Below are 21,222 nucleotides of genomic sequence, written 5' to 3'. Positions count from 1 at the left end.
ACACAACTACTGAAGCCCGTGCACCTAGAGCCCGTGCTCTGCAACAAGAGAAGCCACTGCAACGAGAAGCCCGCGCACCACAACAAAGAGTAGCCCCCGCTCGCCGCAACTAGAGAAAGCCCACGCGCAGCAACAAAGACCCAACACAGCCAAAAAAAAAAAAAAAAAGGTACATGCTCAGTCATGCCTAAACCACAGTAGAATGCACAGCTTAGGCTAGAGCAGGGGTCAGTAAACTTTTTCTGTGGAGGGCTAGATAATAAATATGGATTTGGTAGACCATGCATTCTTTGTCACAACTACTTAACTCTGCCATTATAGTAGGAAAGAACCATATGTGAACAAGTGGGTGTGGCTGTGTTACAACGAGACTTCATTTACAAAAACTGTATTGAATTTGGCCCATAGGCTGTCATCTGCTGACCCCAGACTAGAAACTGGATCATGTAAAGGACTTTGGAGCTCAGGAGACAGGCCTAGGCTGCAGATACAAATAAAGGAGACATTACCTAAGTCTGGATAAACTCACCCAACACCAATGAGAAATGAGAGCCAAGAAAAGAATCCAGGGAAACACTGACATTTTAAAGGGTGGACTGAAATAGAGGAGCTTGTAAAGGAAAATGAGAAGGAATGAAAAACAAAACAAAACAAAAACAAAAACCAGGAGTGTTAGGGCAATCAAGAAAAGGGAGAAAAGATCAACGTTTTCACATGCTGCAGAAAGAAACACTCATTTCTATCATCACCATCCTTGGCCTGGAGTCTACTCAACCTTGTTTGCTTATATTTGGAAGTATTTTATAGTCTTTGCTTTTAATATTTTACATCTCAAATTTTACCTGTTTATATTGTGCAAGGTAGCACAGTGGAGCTTTTAAACATAAAGATTCTAATATAAGTTGGTTTAGATTAACATGCAAACTTTTTTTCAGAAAAAAAAAGAAAATATTGCTATAGACTCTATTTTCAAACTTAAAATCATAGATTTGTTTCAAGTTGAATGAAAGTAAAACCCAATTCTAGATATTTGGAAAATTTGCAACATTGGTTTGAATACTTTCATGATGTAATTGAAACCATGGTCAGTTTAGCAACCTCTATACATTGGTCAACCACATCCAGGAGCCCTTTGTTGACAAATATAGATGGGCTATTAAAAGCTCAGTGTTGAGGGAATCAAAACAGCACTCTTTGGGGGATTGTTTGTTTGAGTCAGCATTCAATCAAAACAGCACACTTAGGGGGATTGTTTGAGTCAGGATTCAATCCCAACACAAAAGTCATACAGTAATTTGAACAGGGTAAGTTTAATCAAAGAATTCTTAACTACAGCAGGAGGTTGAAGTAGGGAGGGACTGGATAGCAAGGAGTAAAGAGAATGCTAAAAAAATATGAGAAAAGCAGATATAAGGAGGAGCTACTACCCTTAAAACTGCGATAGAGCCCCCGGAGAAGAGACCCCTCCCTCTTCAGGCTAAGATCCTGAACTTATCGGAGAGCGTGCAGCCGCGCACGGAGGGGAGTGCCCGTGGAAGCTGCCGGTCCCTCGGTGCTGCCTGTATTGTGGGATCCTGGCACTGGATAAGTTGCCAGTGCTGCAGCAGCCAGACGCTGGAGAAGCCATGCATGCTGAAAGGAGCCTACAAAGAGGAGCAACTGGGACAGGAAGAAAAACCCCTTCCTCCTGTAATATCTCTCCAGCACCCTCTGCTGAGAAAGTATAACATCATGCTGGTTGGCAAAGGAAAAATAGTTCAAGCGTTCAGCTTCATTTTTGGAGAACAGGCGATGAAGGGTAAATTGGGGTTGAGAGACAATAAACTGAGTTTTGACACAATAATACTGTGTACTTTAGGCTAGCAAAGCTCCCCAAGTGACCTCATAGCAACAGCACCTTTGGTTGTGGAATATGCTCTGTCATAAGATGATGCCTTCCAATTTTTTGCTGTCTTGTCCTAAATGTATATCTATTTTCTAGGCTATGAAATATGGGGCAAAGTTACACTTCAAAATACCCTTGAGCTCATTCTCCTTAGCCTCTTATATCCCATCCATCACCGGATTCCATAAGTTTTACCTCCTAAATATTTCTCAGATGTGTCCATTCTTCTCTCTCTCTCTACTGCCGTGTAGAGAGACCACCTAAGTCTCTCCTGGGTGAGAGACTTGGCTAGACCACCCAAGTCTAGCCATGATCATTTGTCTTTTTCCTAGACTAATATAATAATCAGTCAGTAGTTTCCTCCATATCAGCCTTAACTTCTATTCAATCCATTTCCTGCTCTGTAGCTAGAGTGCTCTTTGTTTAATTTTTATTTTGAGATATAGTTTAACAGGAAGTTGCAAAGAAATGTACAGGGAAGTCCTGTGCATTCTTCCCTCATCCTCCGGCAATGTTAACATCATATACAACTATAGTACAATATTAAAAAGCAAAAATTTAAATTTTAAAGAAACTGACATTGGTACAATCCATAGAACTTATTCAGATTTTACCAGTTATACATGCATGGGTTTGTGTATGTGTGTGTGTGTAAGTCTATGCAATTTTATCACAGGTATAGCCTCATATAACCACCACCACAATCAAGATACTTTACTCTCAGCACAAGACTCCCTGATAACAAGACTCCCTGGTGTCATCTCTTTACAGCCACACCCATCCACTCCCCTGATCCCTAACCTATCAGTGGCTGCCACTAATCTATTCTGCATTTTTATAATTAGGTTATTTCATGAAGGTTACACAAATGAAATCATGAAGTATGTATCCCTTTGAGATTTTTTTCATGTAATATAATTTCCTTGAATTTCATCCAAGTTATGGTGTGTGTCAATATTTTGCTCCTTTTTTAACTACTTAGTAGTGTTCCATGGTATGGATGTACCACAGTTTGTGAAACCATTCACCCGCTGAAGTACTACGTGGGTAGTTTCTACTTTTTTGGCTATTATGAATAAAGCCATTATGAACATTCATGTACAAGTTGCTGTGTGAAAATAACTCTTCATTTTTTTCTGGGAAAAATGCCCAAGAATGCAATTGCTGGGTTATATGGTAAGTCCATTTTTAGTTTGAAGGAAATGCCAAACTATTTTCCAGAATGTGGAGTGCTCTGTTTAAAACACAAATCTCATCCTGTCATCACTTTACATAAAACTCCTCAATGGCTTCCCACTGCTATTATAATTAAGGCTAGATTTTTTTTTTTTTTCCTGAACACAGACTATAAGGCTTATACAATGATTTCCACTGATTTCTCCAACCTCATCCTGTGCCACTGCCCTTGCTTTTTATGCTCACGGGCTTTTTAAAAGTTTCCTCCAGGGACTTCCCTGGCGGTCCAGTGGTTAAGACTTCGCCTTCCAATGCAAGGGGTGTGGGTTTCATCCCTGGTCAGGGAGCTAAGATCCCACATTCCTCGTGGCCAAAAAACCAAAACATAAAACAGAAGCAATATTGTAACAAATGCAATAAAGACTTTAAAAAATGGGGAAAAAAGTTTCCTCCAACATTCGCCTGCCACAAGGGCTTTGCAAATGCTGTTTCCTCTTGCAGGAATGCTCTTCTCCCTACTCTTACTCTACTTAACTCAAACTCTTATCTTTCATTCTCAACTCAAGTATTTCTCTCCTCAGGGAAGGCTCTCTCTCTAGTCTACTTCAGATTCTGTTTTTCCATGTTCTTTGCTTCATCACTTCTCTCAGTTTGAAACTACACATTAATTTCTGTGACTATCTGATTACATTTTGTCTTTACCTCCAGACTTTAAAATTCATGAGAGCAAGGGTTGTGTTGATTTTTGCTGGCACATATTAGGTGCTCAATAAACACTTTTTGGAATGAGTGAGTGAATTATATACTTGCTAAGAATTCAGTGTCAAAGTCTTAACATTCTATAATTTTGTCTATCGATTGTTTAAGATATAGTAACTACTGTAAAGCTGGGGGGGGAAAGGATATATTAACTACTCATGTTCAAGGTGGTCAACTAAGTAAGATTCTTACAGCCGAAAAAAATTTCAGTCATACAAAGTTTAGACTAATACATTCTGAAATACATTATTTCAGACTAAGACATATTTCGAAGTATTCAAACTGGATAATTGTTATTGAAAAATAACAAAGGAAATGATTGATAGAGCATTTGTAATTCTTTTAAAATATTAAGGAGGCTTGCAAGACAAGAAAGGGGACAAATGTCTATGTAGCTCTTCATCATGATCATTGTTTGTCATATGAACCTGACATACCCTTTGCAAATAAGCACAAGACTTGAGTTTAACATAATCATCAAGGAAGGTCCTCAATCTTTCCTGGGGCAGCGTGGTTAAAACATTCATGGTTAAGTGAGGTGCCTCCAGTGGGGCACCTGTTTGATCTTTGACTCTAAAGACATAGTGAGTCACATACTTCTTACGTGACAGTTGATAAACCAATATGGCAAAGTAATGTGGGAGTTTTGCCTTGTTTTGCTCTGTTTCTTACAGCAATGGGAAAAGAGGCAGATTTTTTTTCCAGGATATAAATACTGCCAACATAGGCAGACTGCAACACTGTGGGTGCTTGAGAAATTTTTTAAGAGCATGTGGGAATGAGCAAGATATGTGCTTATTTGTGAATGAAACACAGCAAGGCAGGACTACCTAAGAAACATGACAAATCTGGGTGTTAAAACAACAAACTGTAAATATAAAACAATTGGCATTTTATGAAATCTCTTTTAAAAGACAGAAAATGTGCCAATTTTAAGCCTTCTTAGTTTGTATGTGTGTTGGGAGGGAAAGATTGGAAAAGGGGAGGCAAGATAATGACAACTTTGCACAGTAACATTTCTTTGAGTTCCCCCATTTTTTTGTACATTCAGATTTTTGAATGAAGATATAATTTATATATAAAACTCACCACTTAAATATGTGCAATTCGGTGTATCGTATATTCACTTTTTAGTATTAGCATATTCACAGAGTTGTGCAGCCATCACCACTATCTAAATCTGAACATTTTCATCACCCCAAAAAGAAACCTTGTGCTGGTTAGCAGTCACTCCCTATTGCACCCCTCCACCCACCTGACCCTTCTTAGCCCCTGGCCACTAGTAATTTTTTTTTAAAATATTTATTTATTTTTGGCTGCGTCAGGTCTCAGTTGAGGCACGCAGGATCTTTTGTGGCGGTGCTTGGACTCTTGGTTGCGGTGCGCAGGCTTCTCTCTAGTTGTGGTGTGTGGGCTCCAGAGCGCTCTGGCTCTGTAGTTGTGGCACACGGGCTTAGTTGCCCCGCGGCACGTGGGACCTTAGTTCCCCAACCAGGGATCGAACCCACATCCCCTGCATTGGAAGGCGGATTCTTTCTTTTCTTATAAATTTATTTATTTATTTTTGGCTGCGTTGGGTCTTCCTCGCGGTGTGCGGGCTTCTCATTGCGGTGGCTTCTCTTGTTGTGAGCATGGGCTCTAGGCCCGTGGGCTTCAGTAGTTGTGGCTCGCGGGCTCTAGAGCGCAGGCTCAGTAGTTGTGGTGCACGAGCTTAGTTGCTCTGCAGCATGTGGGATCTTCCTGGACCAGGGCTCAAACCCATGTCCCTTGCATTGGCAGGCGGATTCTTAACCACTGCGCCACCAGGGAAGCCCTGGAAGGTGGATTCTTAACCCCTGGACCATCAGGGAAGTCCCCTAATCTACTCTCTGTCTCTATGAATTTACCTACTCTGGACATTTCATTTCATGTAAATGTAATCATACAATATATGGCCTTCTGTGACTGGCTTCTTTCACTTTCCATAATGTTTTCAAGGTCCATCATCCTGTGTGTGTATCAGTGTTTCAATCCTTTTCATAGCTGAATAATATTCCATTGTATGAATATACCAGAACATTCACTTCTTAAATTTTTAAATTTTAAATTATTTTCAAAATTACAGAAGAGGTACAAGAATAATAAAAAGGACTCTCATATATATCCTTTACCCAGATAGATAAAGTAACATTTTGCCTCACTTGCTTATTTGCTTTCTTTCTCTCTTTTTTCTATCTCTACCCTCACACATTATTATTGTTGCTAATATTACTTTCTGAATCATCTTCTGAACCATCATGCCCCTCTACCCCATACTTCAGAATATATTCCCTAAGAATGAGGTAGTCTCTTACATAATCACAAAATAATGATCAAATTAAGGAAATTTATCACTGATAAAATACTATTATCTAACATACTGTCCATATTTATTTATTATAAGTTTATTTATTCATTTATTATTTTTGGCTGCATTAGATCTTTGTTGCTGCACGTGGGCTTCTATGTTGCGGTGCGTGGGCTTCTCACTGCGGTGGCTTCTCTTGCAGCAGAGCACGGGCTCTAAGCATGCGGGCTTCAGTAGTTGTGGCTCACGGGCTCTAGAGCGCAGGCTCAGTAGTTGTGGTGCGCGGGCTTAGTTGCTCCGCGGCATATGGAGTCTTCCCGGACCAGGGCTCGAACCCGCGTCCCTGGCATTGGCAGGCGGATTCTTAACCACTGCGCCACTAGGGAAGTCCTACTGTCCATATTTAAATTTCACCAATATTCCCAATAATATTCTTTATATCAGTTTTTTCCCTCTGATCAAAGATCCAGATTGCATATAACTATCATGTCCTTTTGGTCTTCCTCAGTCTGGAATAGTTCCTCAGTCTTCCCTTGTCTTTCATGATGTTGATGTTTTTAGAGTACAGGACAGTTGTTTTTGTGTAATGATGCTCAGTTTGGACTTGTCTGATTTTTTTTTTTCAGGATTAGACTGATTATTGCACTCCTGGCAGGAATAATGGATGAGGCTGTGTCCTACTCAGTGTATCACACCAGGAGGCACATGATATCAATTTGTTTTATTATTGGTGATGTTAACTTTGATCACCTGGTTAAAATGCTGTCCAATAGATTTCTCTACTATAAAGATATCATCACTGTAAAGTTAATGAGTACTCTCTGGGAAAATACTTTGAGACTATATAAATATCCCTTTTCTCATTAAACTTTCATCTACTAGTTTTTGCATTAGTTGGTGATTCCTATCTGAATCAGTTATTACTATCATGGCTGCAAAATGGTCATTTCTAACTCTGCCATTCCGCTACATTTCTTACTTGGCATTCTAGTGTAAGAAAGAGCTTGCCTTTCTCCTTTTTTTCCTCCTTCCGTCACCTCCTTCCTTTTTTCTTTCCTATCAGAATAAATTTATTCAAAGGGTTATAATAGTAATTCATTATTCATTTTAATACTCAATTTGTTCCAGATTTGGCTAGTAGGAGCCCCTTTGGGTGACTCCTGTCATCTTTTGAACATATCCCATAATTTCTTGAGCTATTACTTACTTTCTGATGCAACAAGGTGTTCCAGGATGAAATACCGTCTCTGCTCCAGCCCTAGGATAAGCAATTTCCCACAAGGAGCCCTCGTTCCTTCTAGTGGGAAATGGTATTTAGAAAACAAACTCTGAGTGCTTGGTGTGCTCTTTGCCACTAAACTGTCACTGCTTCTTCTTTTCTGGGGAAAAATGCAGTTTCATATGGTGCATCTAAATATATTAAACCATGAATTCATATCAATACATACGAACACCTATAATTCCAAACCAATTTCACATGGTTCTTCTTTGCCTTTACTGTTTCCCTTCTTGTATCTTTCTTCTCCTAAAATGAGAACCCTGGTTCCCAGAGTTCCCATTTTTATTATAGCTTTTGTTACAAAATAAGCAAAATGTGGAAGCACAGCTTTCATTTCTAAATTCAAAATTATATTAACAATGCATACACATTATACGCATGTGCACTCATGTATACATGCACAGTTTGAGAGTACATGGTCATTCATTTAAATGAATTTTAGTCAGGCTCTCTTTCCCCAAAATGTCAACCTCACCACCACTTGTTGCTCCACTATTATTTTGATGTCTCTTCACCATGCTTTTGGATTGTAAAATTGCTCTGGTTTTAAAGAGTTATCTATTAAAATGTATATTACCTGGCTCTAAAGGCTTTACAGTTGGTTTATACCTTACACAGAGATTAGTAGATAGCTCTTATAAGGCTGACCTGGAGGGAACTGGAAGTGAAGAAGGGTGAGAAGGAGAACGGTAAGGATTGGAGGAAGTCAGGGAGGATCTAATAGAACAAAAGGCTATTTTCCTAATTATCAATTTTCTTTAGTTTATATTGATCTGAATATATGTGTAAATACATGTAAAAGAGAATCAGTACATATACTGGTTAAGTACTCAGACACCTGGATCCAGGCTGCCTGACTTCAAATCCTGCTTCTACATTTATTAGTTGTATAATCTTGGGAAAGTTCCTTGACCTGTCTGTGCCTCAGTGCCCTCATCTGCAAAATAGGTACAATAACAGCATCTACTTCATGGGGTTGTTGTGAAGATTAAATGAGTTAATGTACATAAAATGCTTAGAATAGTAGTAAGTGCTATATAGAATTCTACTGGGCTTTTTGCAATCAGGTCTTTAATGTTTTGTTCATTTATTTGTGTTTTGTTCATTTAGATTAGGTAGGCATCCAAAATTATCTTTTTCATATGGAAATTTCTGTGAGAAATCCTATTAGGATTTTCATTTGAATTGCCTTAAACATATAGATTTGGGGGTTTTGACATTTTCAAGATAGTGAATGTTCCTATCCATAAACATGGGCTCTCTCTCCTTCTTTAAATAGTTCTTCAAATATGTCCTTCAATAGAGCTTTATAATTTTCTCTGTAAAAGTCTTACACGTTTGGTATGATATATTTTTAATCCTTAATTATTGATTTGGTAAATTATACCTTTCTTTAAAATTACACATTGTAGGTATTTGTTGCCGATAAATGGGAACTCTCTTGTACTTTGTATTTTGATCCTATACCCAACAATCTTGCTTAAATCTTCTGTTTGGACCAATAGTTTGTCTATAGATTTTTCTTGGATTTCCTATGCAGACAATCACACCATATGCATGTAATGACAGTTTCGTTTCTTCTTTTGCAGTTCTACCTACTAACCTAGCTCATGGGGGAGCAGTATTGCTTTCAAGGTTCATCAAGGTTGTAATATGTATCAGAACTTCATTCCTTTTTTATGGCTGAATAATATTTCATTTTATGGATACACTACATTTTGTTTACCCATTCATCTATTGATGGACACATAGGTTGTTTCTAACTTTAGGTTATTGTGAATAAAGCTGCAAATAACACTGGTGTACAAGTATCTGTTTCAGTCTTTGTTTTCATTTTTTTGGCTATGTACCTAGAAGTGGAATGTTGGCCCATATGGTAATTCTACATTTAGCTTTTTGAGGAATCCAAACTGTTTTCCACAATGGCTGCACCATTTTGTATTCCTACTAGCAATGTGTGAGGTTCCAATTTCTCCACATCCTTGCCAATATTTATTTTCCTTTACAATTTTGTTGTTTTTATTATAGCCATCCTAGTAGATGTGAAGTGGTATTTCATGGTGGTTTGATTTGCATTTCTCCAATGACTAAGGATGTTGAGCATCTTTTCATGTGCTTGTTAGCCATTTGTATACTTCTTTGGAGTAATGCTGAGCTGTTTGTATATTTTGGAAATTAAGCCCTTACAGGTTGTATCATTTGCAAATATTTTCTCTCAGTCCATAGAGTTGTCTTTTCATTTTGTTTATGGTCTTCTTTGCTGTGCAAAAGCTTTTAAGTTTAATTAGGTTCCATTTGTTTATATTTTTGCTTTTATTTCTATTGCCTTGGGAGACTGGGGTCATTAAGTTTTAAGTGGCAACAACATATAGGAAGATTTTTTTTATCCAATCTTTAAAATAGGAGTAGTTTATTTACTTTTTTTGTGTGTAACTACAGATATAATTGTATTTTTCCTACCATATTACTCTGTTCTTTTTCTCAGGATTATCTTTTGCTTTTTTCCCATCTGCTTCACTGCCTTCTCTTAAATTGATCATGTATTCTTCATTTCCTTTTCCACCTAAATTAGCAGACTTAGAAATGATACATTCTATTTCTATTATTTTAGCACTTAATCTTAAATTTTAACATACAGTTATTTTTAAAATGAATGGTAGAATACTTTGGCTCTGCTCATTTTTCTTCTAGCTTTATGGCTCATTGTTGTCTAGTATTTTAGTTTTACCTTGTTTTAATATAAAACTAGTTAGTAGTATTTTTGTTTTATATAGTCAATGTTGATTTACCCACATTTCTCTCTTTGCTCATCATGGATTTTTAAAGAACAGTTTCATTGAGATATAATTCATATACGATACAATATACCCATTTAAGGTGTACAAGTCAATAGTTTTTTTTAGTATATCCACAGAATTGTCCAACCATTATCACAATCAATTTCAGAACATTTTCATCTCTCCAAAAGAAATCTCATACCCACCAGTGGTCATTTCCCATTCACTACAACCTTCCAGTCCTATGTAACCACTGATCTACTTTCTGTCTCTATAGATTTGCCTGTTCTGAACATTTCATACAAATAGAATTATACAATATGTTGGGGTTTTTGACTGCTTTCATTCACTTAGCATTAAAAACAATTCACCCTTGTTGTAGCATATATCAGTACGTAATTCCTTTATATTGCTGAATAACATTCCATTAAGTTAATATACCACATTCCATTTATCCAGTCATCAGTTGGTGGATATTTGGGTTGTTTCCACTTTGGGGCTATTATAAATAATGCTGCTATAAATATGCCTGTACAAGTTTTTATATGAACATGTTTTATTTCTCTTGGGTATATATCTAAGGAATGAGATTGCTGGGTCAAATGGTAACACTATGTTACTTTTTGAGGAACTGCTAAACTATTTTCCACAGTGGCTACAGTATTTAACATTCCCACCAGCAATCTATGAGGGTTCTAATTTCTCCACATTCTTGTCAACACTTGTTATGATCTGTCTTTTTGATTACAGTCATCCTAGTGGATATGGAGTGGTATCTCACTGTCTTTTTGATTTGTATTTCCCACTCATTGTTGCTTCTTCTCATATCTTCCTTGTGTGTTATATTTCCTTCTTCCTAAAGTACATCCTTTATTGTTTATTTAGCAAGAGTATGTGTGTGGTAAATTCACTCATATCTGTATCTAGAATTGTGTTTACTTAACACTTAAATTATCATTTATCTGGTTACAGAACTCCACACTGCAGTTATCTTTCTTTGCGATGTTTTGAAGATATTATCCCACCATCTTCTTGCTGCTTTTATTGAGAAATCTTCTTAGTGCAATCTATTTATCATTTTTTCCCCTCAAACTGCCTTTAAGTTCTTATCTTTGGCTTTGATGTTCTGCAGTTCACTAAGACATCGTGGTTTGGACTTATTTTTATATTTTTAGACTGAGGTTTATGCTTCCTGAATCTGAGGATTTCATAAATTATTTAGTCATATTCTTTTTGAAAATTGCTTAGCCTTCATTCCCCTTCATTTTAGAATGACTGTCAGATGTATGCTGAATCTTCTGTTTATCTCTTTTATATTTTCTGTTTATCTATTGTGCTGCATCCTGGATAATTTCCTCACATCTATCTTCCAGTTTTAGAATATTCTTTCAGTGTATTTGATATGCTATTTAACAGATTTTCAAAAATTCAGTGACTTTTTTTTTTAATTTCTGGAAATTCTATTCATTTCTTTTTTTAAATGTACTTGTTCTTTTTTTTTAAATATATAGTTTATTGTTCTCTAATGTTTCAATTCTTTCTTTCATGTCCTCCACAGTCAGCACAATATCTTTTCAAGAAGTTCCTGTTCTGTTTTTCAGTTCCCCTCCCAAATTGGGAGTTTCTAAAAAATAAGAATTCAGCTATCTTACAAAGCTTGTTTGGGTCATATTTTACCTGTTATTTCTAGATTTTTAAAGTGGAAGTGTTTTCAATATTTCTTAACCATTTTTTATAATATTAAAAAACCAAAATTTTAACCTGAATTAGAAATGTGTCTATCTGGATGACCCACAGCTTTTAAGCTATTTAGTTCCTGAGGTGAGCAATCATCTACTGGAATGGGAAAATTGTTATTTCCTTGTTGCTATTCAGTAAATGCCAGATGAAAACAATTCTTAGATGCCTTAAACAGGCTCTATTCCCACTGCTTGGAGTGGACTCCATAATCATCCCATCCCAGGATATGAAAGCCATCGTTCTATAAACTCAAAGTTTTCATTTTCTATCACCCAAAAGAAAAGTGAAGAGTAAAAGAAAACATTTTTTTTTCTTTTTTTAACTAAGGAAAACTTTTATTTAAACTGTGCAATCAATCAGTATTTAGACAGCAGTTTTATAAACATTTTGGCATTTAAACTTTTATTCATTTTTGGCATGACCTGTAGGATAGTATATAAACTATCCTGGGGAGGGGGAAGGTACTAGGCAATATTTACTATGATGCTAGAAAAGGAAAACAAACCCACATTATTAAGCAAAATACGTTTTAAGAAGACATTAAAAAGGTACATTCAAAATCAAGGTAAACATTTGCTTTCTTCATGCAATGGAGTTCACAGAGCTGATCCCCTGAGTCAAGTATAAAATTAAAATAGCTCAGCTCTAGAGTCCATTAGCTAGTCTGCAAATGCTGCCCTTACAAGAAAATGGTATACAGAGCGAAAGGATCCAGAACACCCATAATATGAAACAATATAACTGGCTCCCACGCTTTCATTTAATTCACATCTTCAAAGAAAATAGAAAAAAAAAATCGCACATACACAGACATAAAATTCTGTCCAACAACAGCAACAGACAGACAAACTTACTTAATATATGTCCTCCAGTCTACTGATAGGCTAAGGCAATGTGTGTGTATTCAGGCTTTGCAAATTTCTGTAACAGGCTCATGTTGCTAATCATCGGTAATCATTTTCATTTGCAAACAGAATAAAGAATGTGGTAATAGGGAGAAAAATGTTTTAGGTAAAATTTTTAAGTATTTTCGTTATTTTTAAAGACAGTTCTGTAGAAAAAGAAACTGCTGTAACATAAATTTTTAAAGATGAAGTTTGTAAGTTAGGACTGTGTCTACATACCATGAACTACTTACAAGATATAAACCTGAGGAAATCAAGAAAGGTGTTCACAATCTCATGGATTATACTAAGAGTGATATTGGCTGGTTCAAGAAAAAGTTAGGGAAAGTATTTCCTTTCTCTAAAAAAAAGATGATAATCATATATTTCTTGTCAATAAGCCTTAAAGGTTGACTTGAGTAAATTAGAATTAGGTGCCAGTAGGTGTTACCCTAAAATTTATTCCAAATAGTTTAAAGAAATTTGGAAATGCTCCATAATCTTGAAAAAGTAGATCTGTTAGAGAAGAATCCTAAAAATGCACTTCTGTCTTACCCATCTACCCCCTCTGGGGATATTTGACTCTCTCCTTAAGAGAGAGATCTTTAAAAGCCAAGATAACAAAAAATGAAAGATTTAAATTAGGATAAGATGATTTCATGTTCAGTATTCTCGAAAGCACTGTAAATTCCCCTATGCATCTTATAGATTTACCTACATTAAAGATGAGTGTTTAAATCCCAGTCTACATCTTTTATCCACCACTTTCTTCTGTTAATTTTTTTGGTGCGTATACAGGAAATGCAAACATTTTTCATTTTAGCACAGGCAAAATGTAATTGGAAAGGCTGCCCTGTAAAACAAAAAAATCTGTTAAGATATGTTTCACAGCCTTATAGAAATGACTTTTGGATTATAATTATCTACACTTTTAAGTTTTCAAAGTACTACTGCTTCATTCTGCACAACAAAGTATCCTTACTTCATGTTAAGAAAAGGAACAAAAATAGGTTAAGAACTTTCCTACCAAACAATTCTCAAAATGGTCAAAAACTAGAATTTAGGTGTGCCGAAGACTAACCTTATACTTGTTCTACTATATGATTCTCCTCAACTTTGCTCTCTCCTAAATTAATTAGGTTGAATTCAAATAACAAATATGCTCTTCAGATCTAGCAAGAAAGGATGACTGCTTACACACCTGGCTTTTTCTAGTTAATAAGTTTCTATTTAGATATGGGGACTACAGAAAAATTACAAAAGATAAAATTCAATTCTGAACACCTAGTCTAATAAGGCAATGCTTGAACAGATAAGGACTCCAGAAACCATACCTACCTTGTTTACTGCAACTCCAGGCACAAGCGTCAGCTTTCAGACACAGTTTCGGCTAAGAGAAATAGAAGGTTTTAAAGGAGGAAAGAAGGGAGTTCACGAGATGACAAAGAGTGAGTTATAGCCCAGCCTCCTAAATTCCTCCTTGAATAAATGAACGTAACTAAGACAGACTTCTCTCTGTTGATTGGCTATGACTGTGTGGACAGGTTGTGTTGACACAGTGGAAGGCACTATGAGCCTAGGTAATTAAACATCATGTCTGAGCTGAGATGATGTTATCATAGTAGAAATCCTATAAACACTGAAGTTGGACCAACTTGGGTTTGTATCTTGGCTAAGCCACTTACTAGCTGTGATCTTTGGCAAGTCAGACGTTTTAAACCTGTTTCCTGATCTCTAAAATGGGAATAATACTTGCCTTGCAGACTGTAGCAGTGTGCAGGGATGACGACGTGCTTGGCACGTCATATACGCTCAGTAAATGGCCTTCTCCCTTCCTAAGGAGTAGAGTCAGAAGTGGCTGAACAATGACCAGCACTCTTAACCTTACTCAGAGTAGCATCATGGTCTCTACCCCATGATGGAGATAGCTTTGTTTCATTCATTGAAGAAATGCTGAAACTTAGGGTATAATTATAAATTATCCTTCAAATCTGAAAGAAGCCTTGACTTGACATGATCCAGGAATCAGAACAAACTAGAGCTGTGGAATCTAAAGCTTTCTAGGAAAAGGGACAATGGAAATCAAAGAAAACAAAGACAAAATTTCCTAGGAGTTGTACATGCTGCTAAGTACAAGTGGAGGTTTTTGCTAAGGCTGATGGAGAACCAAGAGGCTATCAAACTGAAAACCAAACAGTGGCTGGTGAAGCTGAAGAAACAGACCCGATTTAAAAGTCAGAAAGGGTGAATGTTGCAAAATGCTTTTAGAAGAAAATGAAGAATGAACTTGAGCATGGTCCTGCTCATCTACTCTGAGTTCCTACGTTTGAGGTCTTTCCCCCAACCCTACCCCACCGACGTAATCACTTAAGAGAAAAGGAGAAAGCTCAACTATAATATGAACGGTTTTCAAAAATATCTGATGAAATTCCATAAAGTTAGAGCCAAATATTAGGACACTTTCTGTTAAACACATAGAACTGAGATGTTAATTTACAAAGCGCATATTCAAAAAGTTTAAAGCCGAACTGTTTTTGCAAGTGATTTAGAGAGAAAGTTTAATGTAAACATTCAATAGGCAATAAGCCGAGGTTTTCATAGCTTTGACATTTTGAAGATCACCAAGGGGCAGATGGCTTCACACTTCCAATCTCTATAATGCTATAGACATTTTATGGAGATCAGAATTCTACAGAAATAATATATCTGTTGTAGGTAAAAGAATGGCCACCTACAGAAGTCCACGCCCAAATCCATGGACTCTGAATATGTTACCATACAGGGCAAAAGGGATTTTGCAGAGGTGATTCAGTTAAGAATTTTCAGATGGGGAGAGTACCCTGGATCGTGCAGATGGGCCCCAGCTAATCACGTGAGTCCTTAACACTGGAGAATGTTTCCCTGTTGGGGTCAGAAAAAGAGATATGATAATGGAAGTGGGGTCAGAGAGAATAGAGGGTGGGGTCTACAGTTTCTAAAATCCAGAAAAGACAAGGAAACAAACCTTGATTTTATCCCATTGAGACCTGTGTCAGACTTCTGACCTACAGAATTGTAAGAATAAATTTGTGTTGCTTCAAGGCCAGCTTCGTGGTAACTCATTTCAGCAGCAATAAGAAAATAATACAGTATCTGCCTGGTAAAAATGCAAGGCTGTCATGTTAATCTTAAACACCTTCAAAGGCTTACCAAGGGAAACCGCCTGAGAAGATTAAAGCCTGCAAACATACACATTGCATTAGCCTGTGATCTTATGTCCTGAGCATAAATCAACTTCACACAGAATTCTAGGTATGTGTTCTTCTAAACGTCAATAAAATTCACATTTAGACAACTGGTTGTGTATGGTGATCTCCAGAACCCTGTACTCTGTGCTCACAGCCCACAGAAATTATGACTATTAAACCAAAGCAATTTTACCAGAGGCCCATGTGCCAAATCGTCAGGAACAAAGTCTACAAAATACATGTTTAGTCTTAAATCATGCCTCCTTCAATGTACTGGCGCTTTTTTTCTTTTTTTACATTCAGTATTAAACATGTATATTCAGTGAAATAGAAACGTATGTGTGAATCACTACAGCCACTGCTGAGGTGGAACCGCATCTGGATATTCTAGCGTGTTAAAAAAAAAACAACCTCTCAAATCATCTTTTTTTGTGACACTCAACTGTTTCCAAAGGTGTCTTCATCGACTTGATCAATGACCCTGAGTTGTCAACATGAGCAAGTTTCTGGCATATGTCCTTAATGAAGCCAAGACACACCAATGCAAATCACTGTCATTGTTCCCAGCGTTGGCACTGCTCTTGTTTGAAGCAAAAGCAAACAAAAAGCATTTCACTGAGGATCTAATTTCCCTGGGGTGCCAAAACTGATTTTTTAAAGCCACTTAGTGGATAAAGCTGTGTCCTTACTTTTAGGCTAATCAAAATATAAAACTCCAGATTTCATGAAACAGATTTTTGTTCCCTTGATGCAATTAAAATATTTCAATTTATGGACAACTTTAAAGAGCACATCTATCAAAGAACAGCCACTTAAAACAGTGATATGATTCGTTTCCTTGTTATATCCCATTGCTCCCCAGAGATGAGAACATCCCTATTATTAAGGGACTGCCTCGAGCCTTCAGAGTCAACCACGTAATGTTTTAAGCAGGAGGAAGACAGCACAGACTGATTCAGGGGTTGCCATAATGCTCTGCAGTGGAAAAGCCTGCTGATATTTCTGTTGACATCTCACACTCAAGGTGCTTAGGAAAGTATCACATCATGTGGCAAAAACATCCTGTGGCTGAATCAGCAGATTTAATGGGAAGTCCCTATGTATGCTATTTGTATACAGACAGGGTTCTGGAGAGACAAGTTTGGTTGACATAAAAACAAGAAACAACAGTTTAATGTACAACTAAATCTGCCTATATGTGGACATAACCTTAAATATCTTTGGTTTTCTAAAAATTTGTTGATAAAAAGTACGTGAATTAAAACACTGATAAATACCAATATAATTGTATTGCTTTTAATTATGTAAACTTAGCCCTTTGATATCTTTTGCTACTAAAGCTAGATTCCCTATCAGCCTCTAAATAAATTTATTTCAAATCTGCTCATCTTTACTTACTTACAGGCTAATCTATATATTTGCATGATCTTTGGTATGAAAATACTGATGAGCAGTATCTTGTAATATTTGGCATAAAAATGACATGCATGTATTAGTACTTACAGCAAATAAGTCTTTGGAAAAGAAAATAGTTACTATTTGCATATTAGCCCCTTCAGAGTGAAAATACCATGAAGTAACACCACTATGAGAGATGAAAGAGAACCTTCACATTTTAGTTACAATTTCATACTTAAGACTTCAAAGAAGCTAGCTTTGGCCAAGTAAAAAGAAGTCTTTGGTGTTCACTAAATATCTTATTCAATGAGACCAAAATATTTATCTTTGGTGAAAAGACATTTTTTTCTCTACAACAAGTAGTTTCAACAATTTCAAAATACTTTAATACTGTATAGCTGAAGATTTACTTGCTGAAGAAAAAAAAATTACACTTGAAATTCTTTGGAACTATCTGCTGGTAAAGAACTTATTTTAAATGCTCTGGTAACAATAAGGTAGTTAAAATTACTAGTCTAATTAACTACAACAATCAAGATAAACCCTATTATTCTGGGTTAGTAACTACTTGTATACGCGTCATACCTATAGATGTTTCTAGTTAATTCAATTTGGGGGGAAATCATAGTCAAATTTTCACTTTCTACTGAAAATTCTTTGGTAATAGGATTATTATGAAAAAAATCTTATATAAGAACAAAATGAAAAGGTGAAAGAGTGAAAAATGTACTGGTAAATAATTAGCGAACAGTTATAGCCTAAAGATCTACAATAACTATGGGCCTATTCATCAAAAACAAAACAAACTAAATACTTTCCTTAAGGACTTCAGATCATCATTTTAGGCTTTTAAAATGATTCAAATTAATAGAGTCCGAGACACGATGGATGATGTTTCAACTTTAGATTCTGTCTGCCTTTTAACGAAAGTTTAAAAACGTAAAATGAACTCACTGTAGTCCTTAGTTTTAGATATTGATAAAAGTTGGCCTCGCATAATTCTACTTATGAACCCCCAAACGCCATACCCTGTCAATCTGCCCATGCTTCCATGAGGCAGCTCAAAAGTAACAAAACGTTCCCTGAGTACAGGAAAAAAAAAATAACACTAGAATAAGTTTAAAAGGAGGTAGTATAAACAGGAGCTATAAAGGCAGGAGCAGCATGTTTCCTGGCCTCAGATTGTTCACCTAAAGCTCTGCTTTTTTGTTTTGCCATCAAGCCCATACTTAAGATAACTAAATGGGGGACTGTGAGTTTAGTTCAGAAGCGCGTGCTAGCAGTTAATGTTGGTCTACTTCTGAACACATCCAATTTGGCACAAAACTACAGATTAAAAAACCACCAAAAAATGCTGTGTCATCAGACACTGGGATAGAAGATGATAGAGGTGGGACTGTCGTCCAGTAACATTTTTTTGACTTTAGAACACCATTTAACACGACCCCCCACTTCCATAAACAAAAGGTTTCAAGGGGGATAACCCATCAAGATTCCTTTTAAAAAGCGGCTCAAAAGTCATTTCCAGATAATTTCAAGAAATACTTTCAAAGGAAAAGGGGGTCCCTTCTCTACACCATGTGTTTAATTCTTTATTGTCTCTCACTGCTGGGCACCTAACAGGTAACTGTCTCATTACTGAAAGAAGGCCTATTCTATGTGGCTAAGTAAACAGTTTACTGATTTCAAACCAGCAAGAGGATTAACTCACTCCTGGAGTCAGCATTCCTCATTTGCAGCATTGACACTGAAGGAAGATTAAACAGTACCAAATTCTCTGAAGAACTCAAGAAAATACAACCAAGTTGGTAGAGCTCTGAATACTTATCCCTAAACAAAACCTGCACAAAAACAAACCAAAATGCTTTGATAAAATACTGTACATCAAAAGAGTTACTGATAAAATCCAAGAAACTCTTAAGGCAACTTTTTGTACTCTTATCCTCAACAACTTCATGACTATTAAAAAGGTATAAGGCAAAGAACTTCATAATATATAATGGAAGGCACTGTTACCGTGATAACCTCAAGTTCATTTTACTGTCTACTGCTGCATTTATCTTCATTATTAATATTTAATGAAACTTCTTTACCCCTTTAAGCCAAGCTGGAGTTAAAAATAAAAAACACCAACCCTAACCTGTTCTCTTTGAAAGTCTATTTTCTGCAAGGAGTTTTGCAACTAATTCTGGAAAGGTTGAGGATGCTTTGCAAACTAGACAGTGCAGCCTTTGGCCAACTGTCAGGCAAAGGAGCAGGTAGAAAAGGCACGGCTTCTAGGCAGGCTGAGGTTTGGGATACAGCAGATAAAGCACTCAAGACTCTAATGCCCACAGCATAAAGGCCCTACATGCAATAGGAGTCCCTGTATGCTACTGAACAGTTCTATTCTCAAAAGAGATATACTTTTTTGTTTTGGTCATTCAGTAAAGTCAACAGTCCCACTTTTCTCTTCTCTGCGGTTTCAGTCCTCACAGCTGGAGGTGTTAAATTATCCAAACCATACAGAGGTCATAGTTTGTTGCTGCTGTTTCTTAAATCAGAGCTTCAGATAAACATTCTTACTCATCTACCTATATGACTCCTTTGATCACACACATTACACATAACAGCAATGAAAACAAAATGCTACTAGGAAGTATCATCGGTTATGTAGCTGAGAAACTATCACAACAAACGAGGTAACAAAGCTGTCTTCTGAGTTTGCCGTGTGGCAAACTGAGGTAGATAGTCAGCAAAGGGGCTTTCAAAAGTCTTCCCTTTGCTCCAGTGATATATTTCATAATCCAGTCAAATATCTTGACTGTCTTTTCACATTGCTGACACTGAAACATTCAAAATACGTGAGCTTAAAGATAAAGAAACAAAACACATTCATAAAAGGTGAAATACCCAATAAGATATCATGATTTTCACAAAAGGCTTTGGCTCCCTGTTCACTGTCCTTCGAAAAGACTTAAAGGTGAGAATACCTGGACGTGGCTATCTAGATTGGAAAATCCTTTTTATCAAAACAGAGCATGGCAGATGGTGGCTGAGGAACTGAAGAGGAAATCTGCTCAGCATCTGACGGCACTGCATGTTCTTCACACTTTCTCATCGAGGGATCCCCACTCGAATCAGTGCCAGTGAAGGAACTGGGGGTCAGGGGTGTGGTACTTATAACTGAGGACAGGTGTATTTCATCATTGGACTCATGGGAGAACCTTCCAGAATCCCCAGTTTCGTGGCTGCCTTCACTATTCGCTGAATGCTCAGTATCAGTTGCAACACCAAAGGGTCTTGGGAAGCTGGCTGTATGACCTGCGGAGCTGGGGGAGTCCTCATCACTGATTAATACGGTAGTGCCTGGCTGGTAAAAGCAGACCGCTTGAGTAAATCTTCTTTGAGGCTAGGTAAAAATACATAAAACACCATCAGTGATACCAGAGTGCTCTTAAAAAATAACAAATCTGGTTTTGCATATTCTATGTATGCTGAGATAGCAAACTGATCGAGTACATGGGTAAAAGATCATCATGAAGGAACTGTCTAGGTCCGTGGTTCTCCGAGGAGTGGGAACACATCAGAATGACTGGGGCAAGTGAAATGTCAAAAGGCTTCTTCAGTGATTTTGATGCAGGCTCCTGCCCCATCCCTTTCTCCATTGCCCCTCAACTCCCACTGAAAACCACAGCTCTGATTACTATTCCAATTGTCATTTCGGTCATCAATCCCCATGGCTTTCCATAAAGTCATGCCCCAAATTAATAAAATCATAGCTAGAAAGAA

General features: G+C 37.0%; 1 protein-coding gene across 6 annotated transcripts in view; it reads right to left on the bottom strand.

The window, feature by feature from the left end:
- Positions 1–12,267: 12,267 nt before the first annotated feature.
- PRTG (protogenin) overlaps positions 12,268–21,222 on the bottom strand; it is a 132,786-nt gene continuing 123,831 nt past the window's right edge. For 4 of the 6 annotated variants that reach the window (XM_057543424.1, XM_057543426.1, XM_057543423.1 and 1 more), the window contains one exon: positions 13,545–20,842. In XM_057543424.1, coding sequence (XP_057399407.1) covers positions 20,438–20,842 — 405 coding nt within the window. In that variant the 3' untranslated portion in view covers positions 13,545–20,437. Of the gene's footprint in view, positions 20,843–21,222 lie in introns of all 6 variants that reach the window. The other 2 variants (XM_057543425.1, XR_009007580.1) reach the window with 2 other exon arrangements.

Source organism: Balaenoptera acutorostrata, chromosome 3 (genome assembly GCF_949987535.1).
Source record: "Balaenoptera acutorostrata chromosome 3, mBalAcu1.1, whole genome shotgun sequence".
Lineage (NCBI taxonomy): Eukaryota > Metazoa > Chordata > Mammalia > Artiodactyla > Balaenopteridae > Balaenoptera > Balaenoptera acutorostrata.
This window is presented reverse-complemented; position numbering and strand designations above follow the sequence as displayed.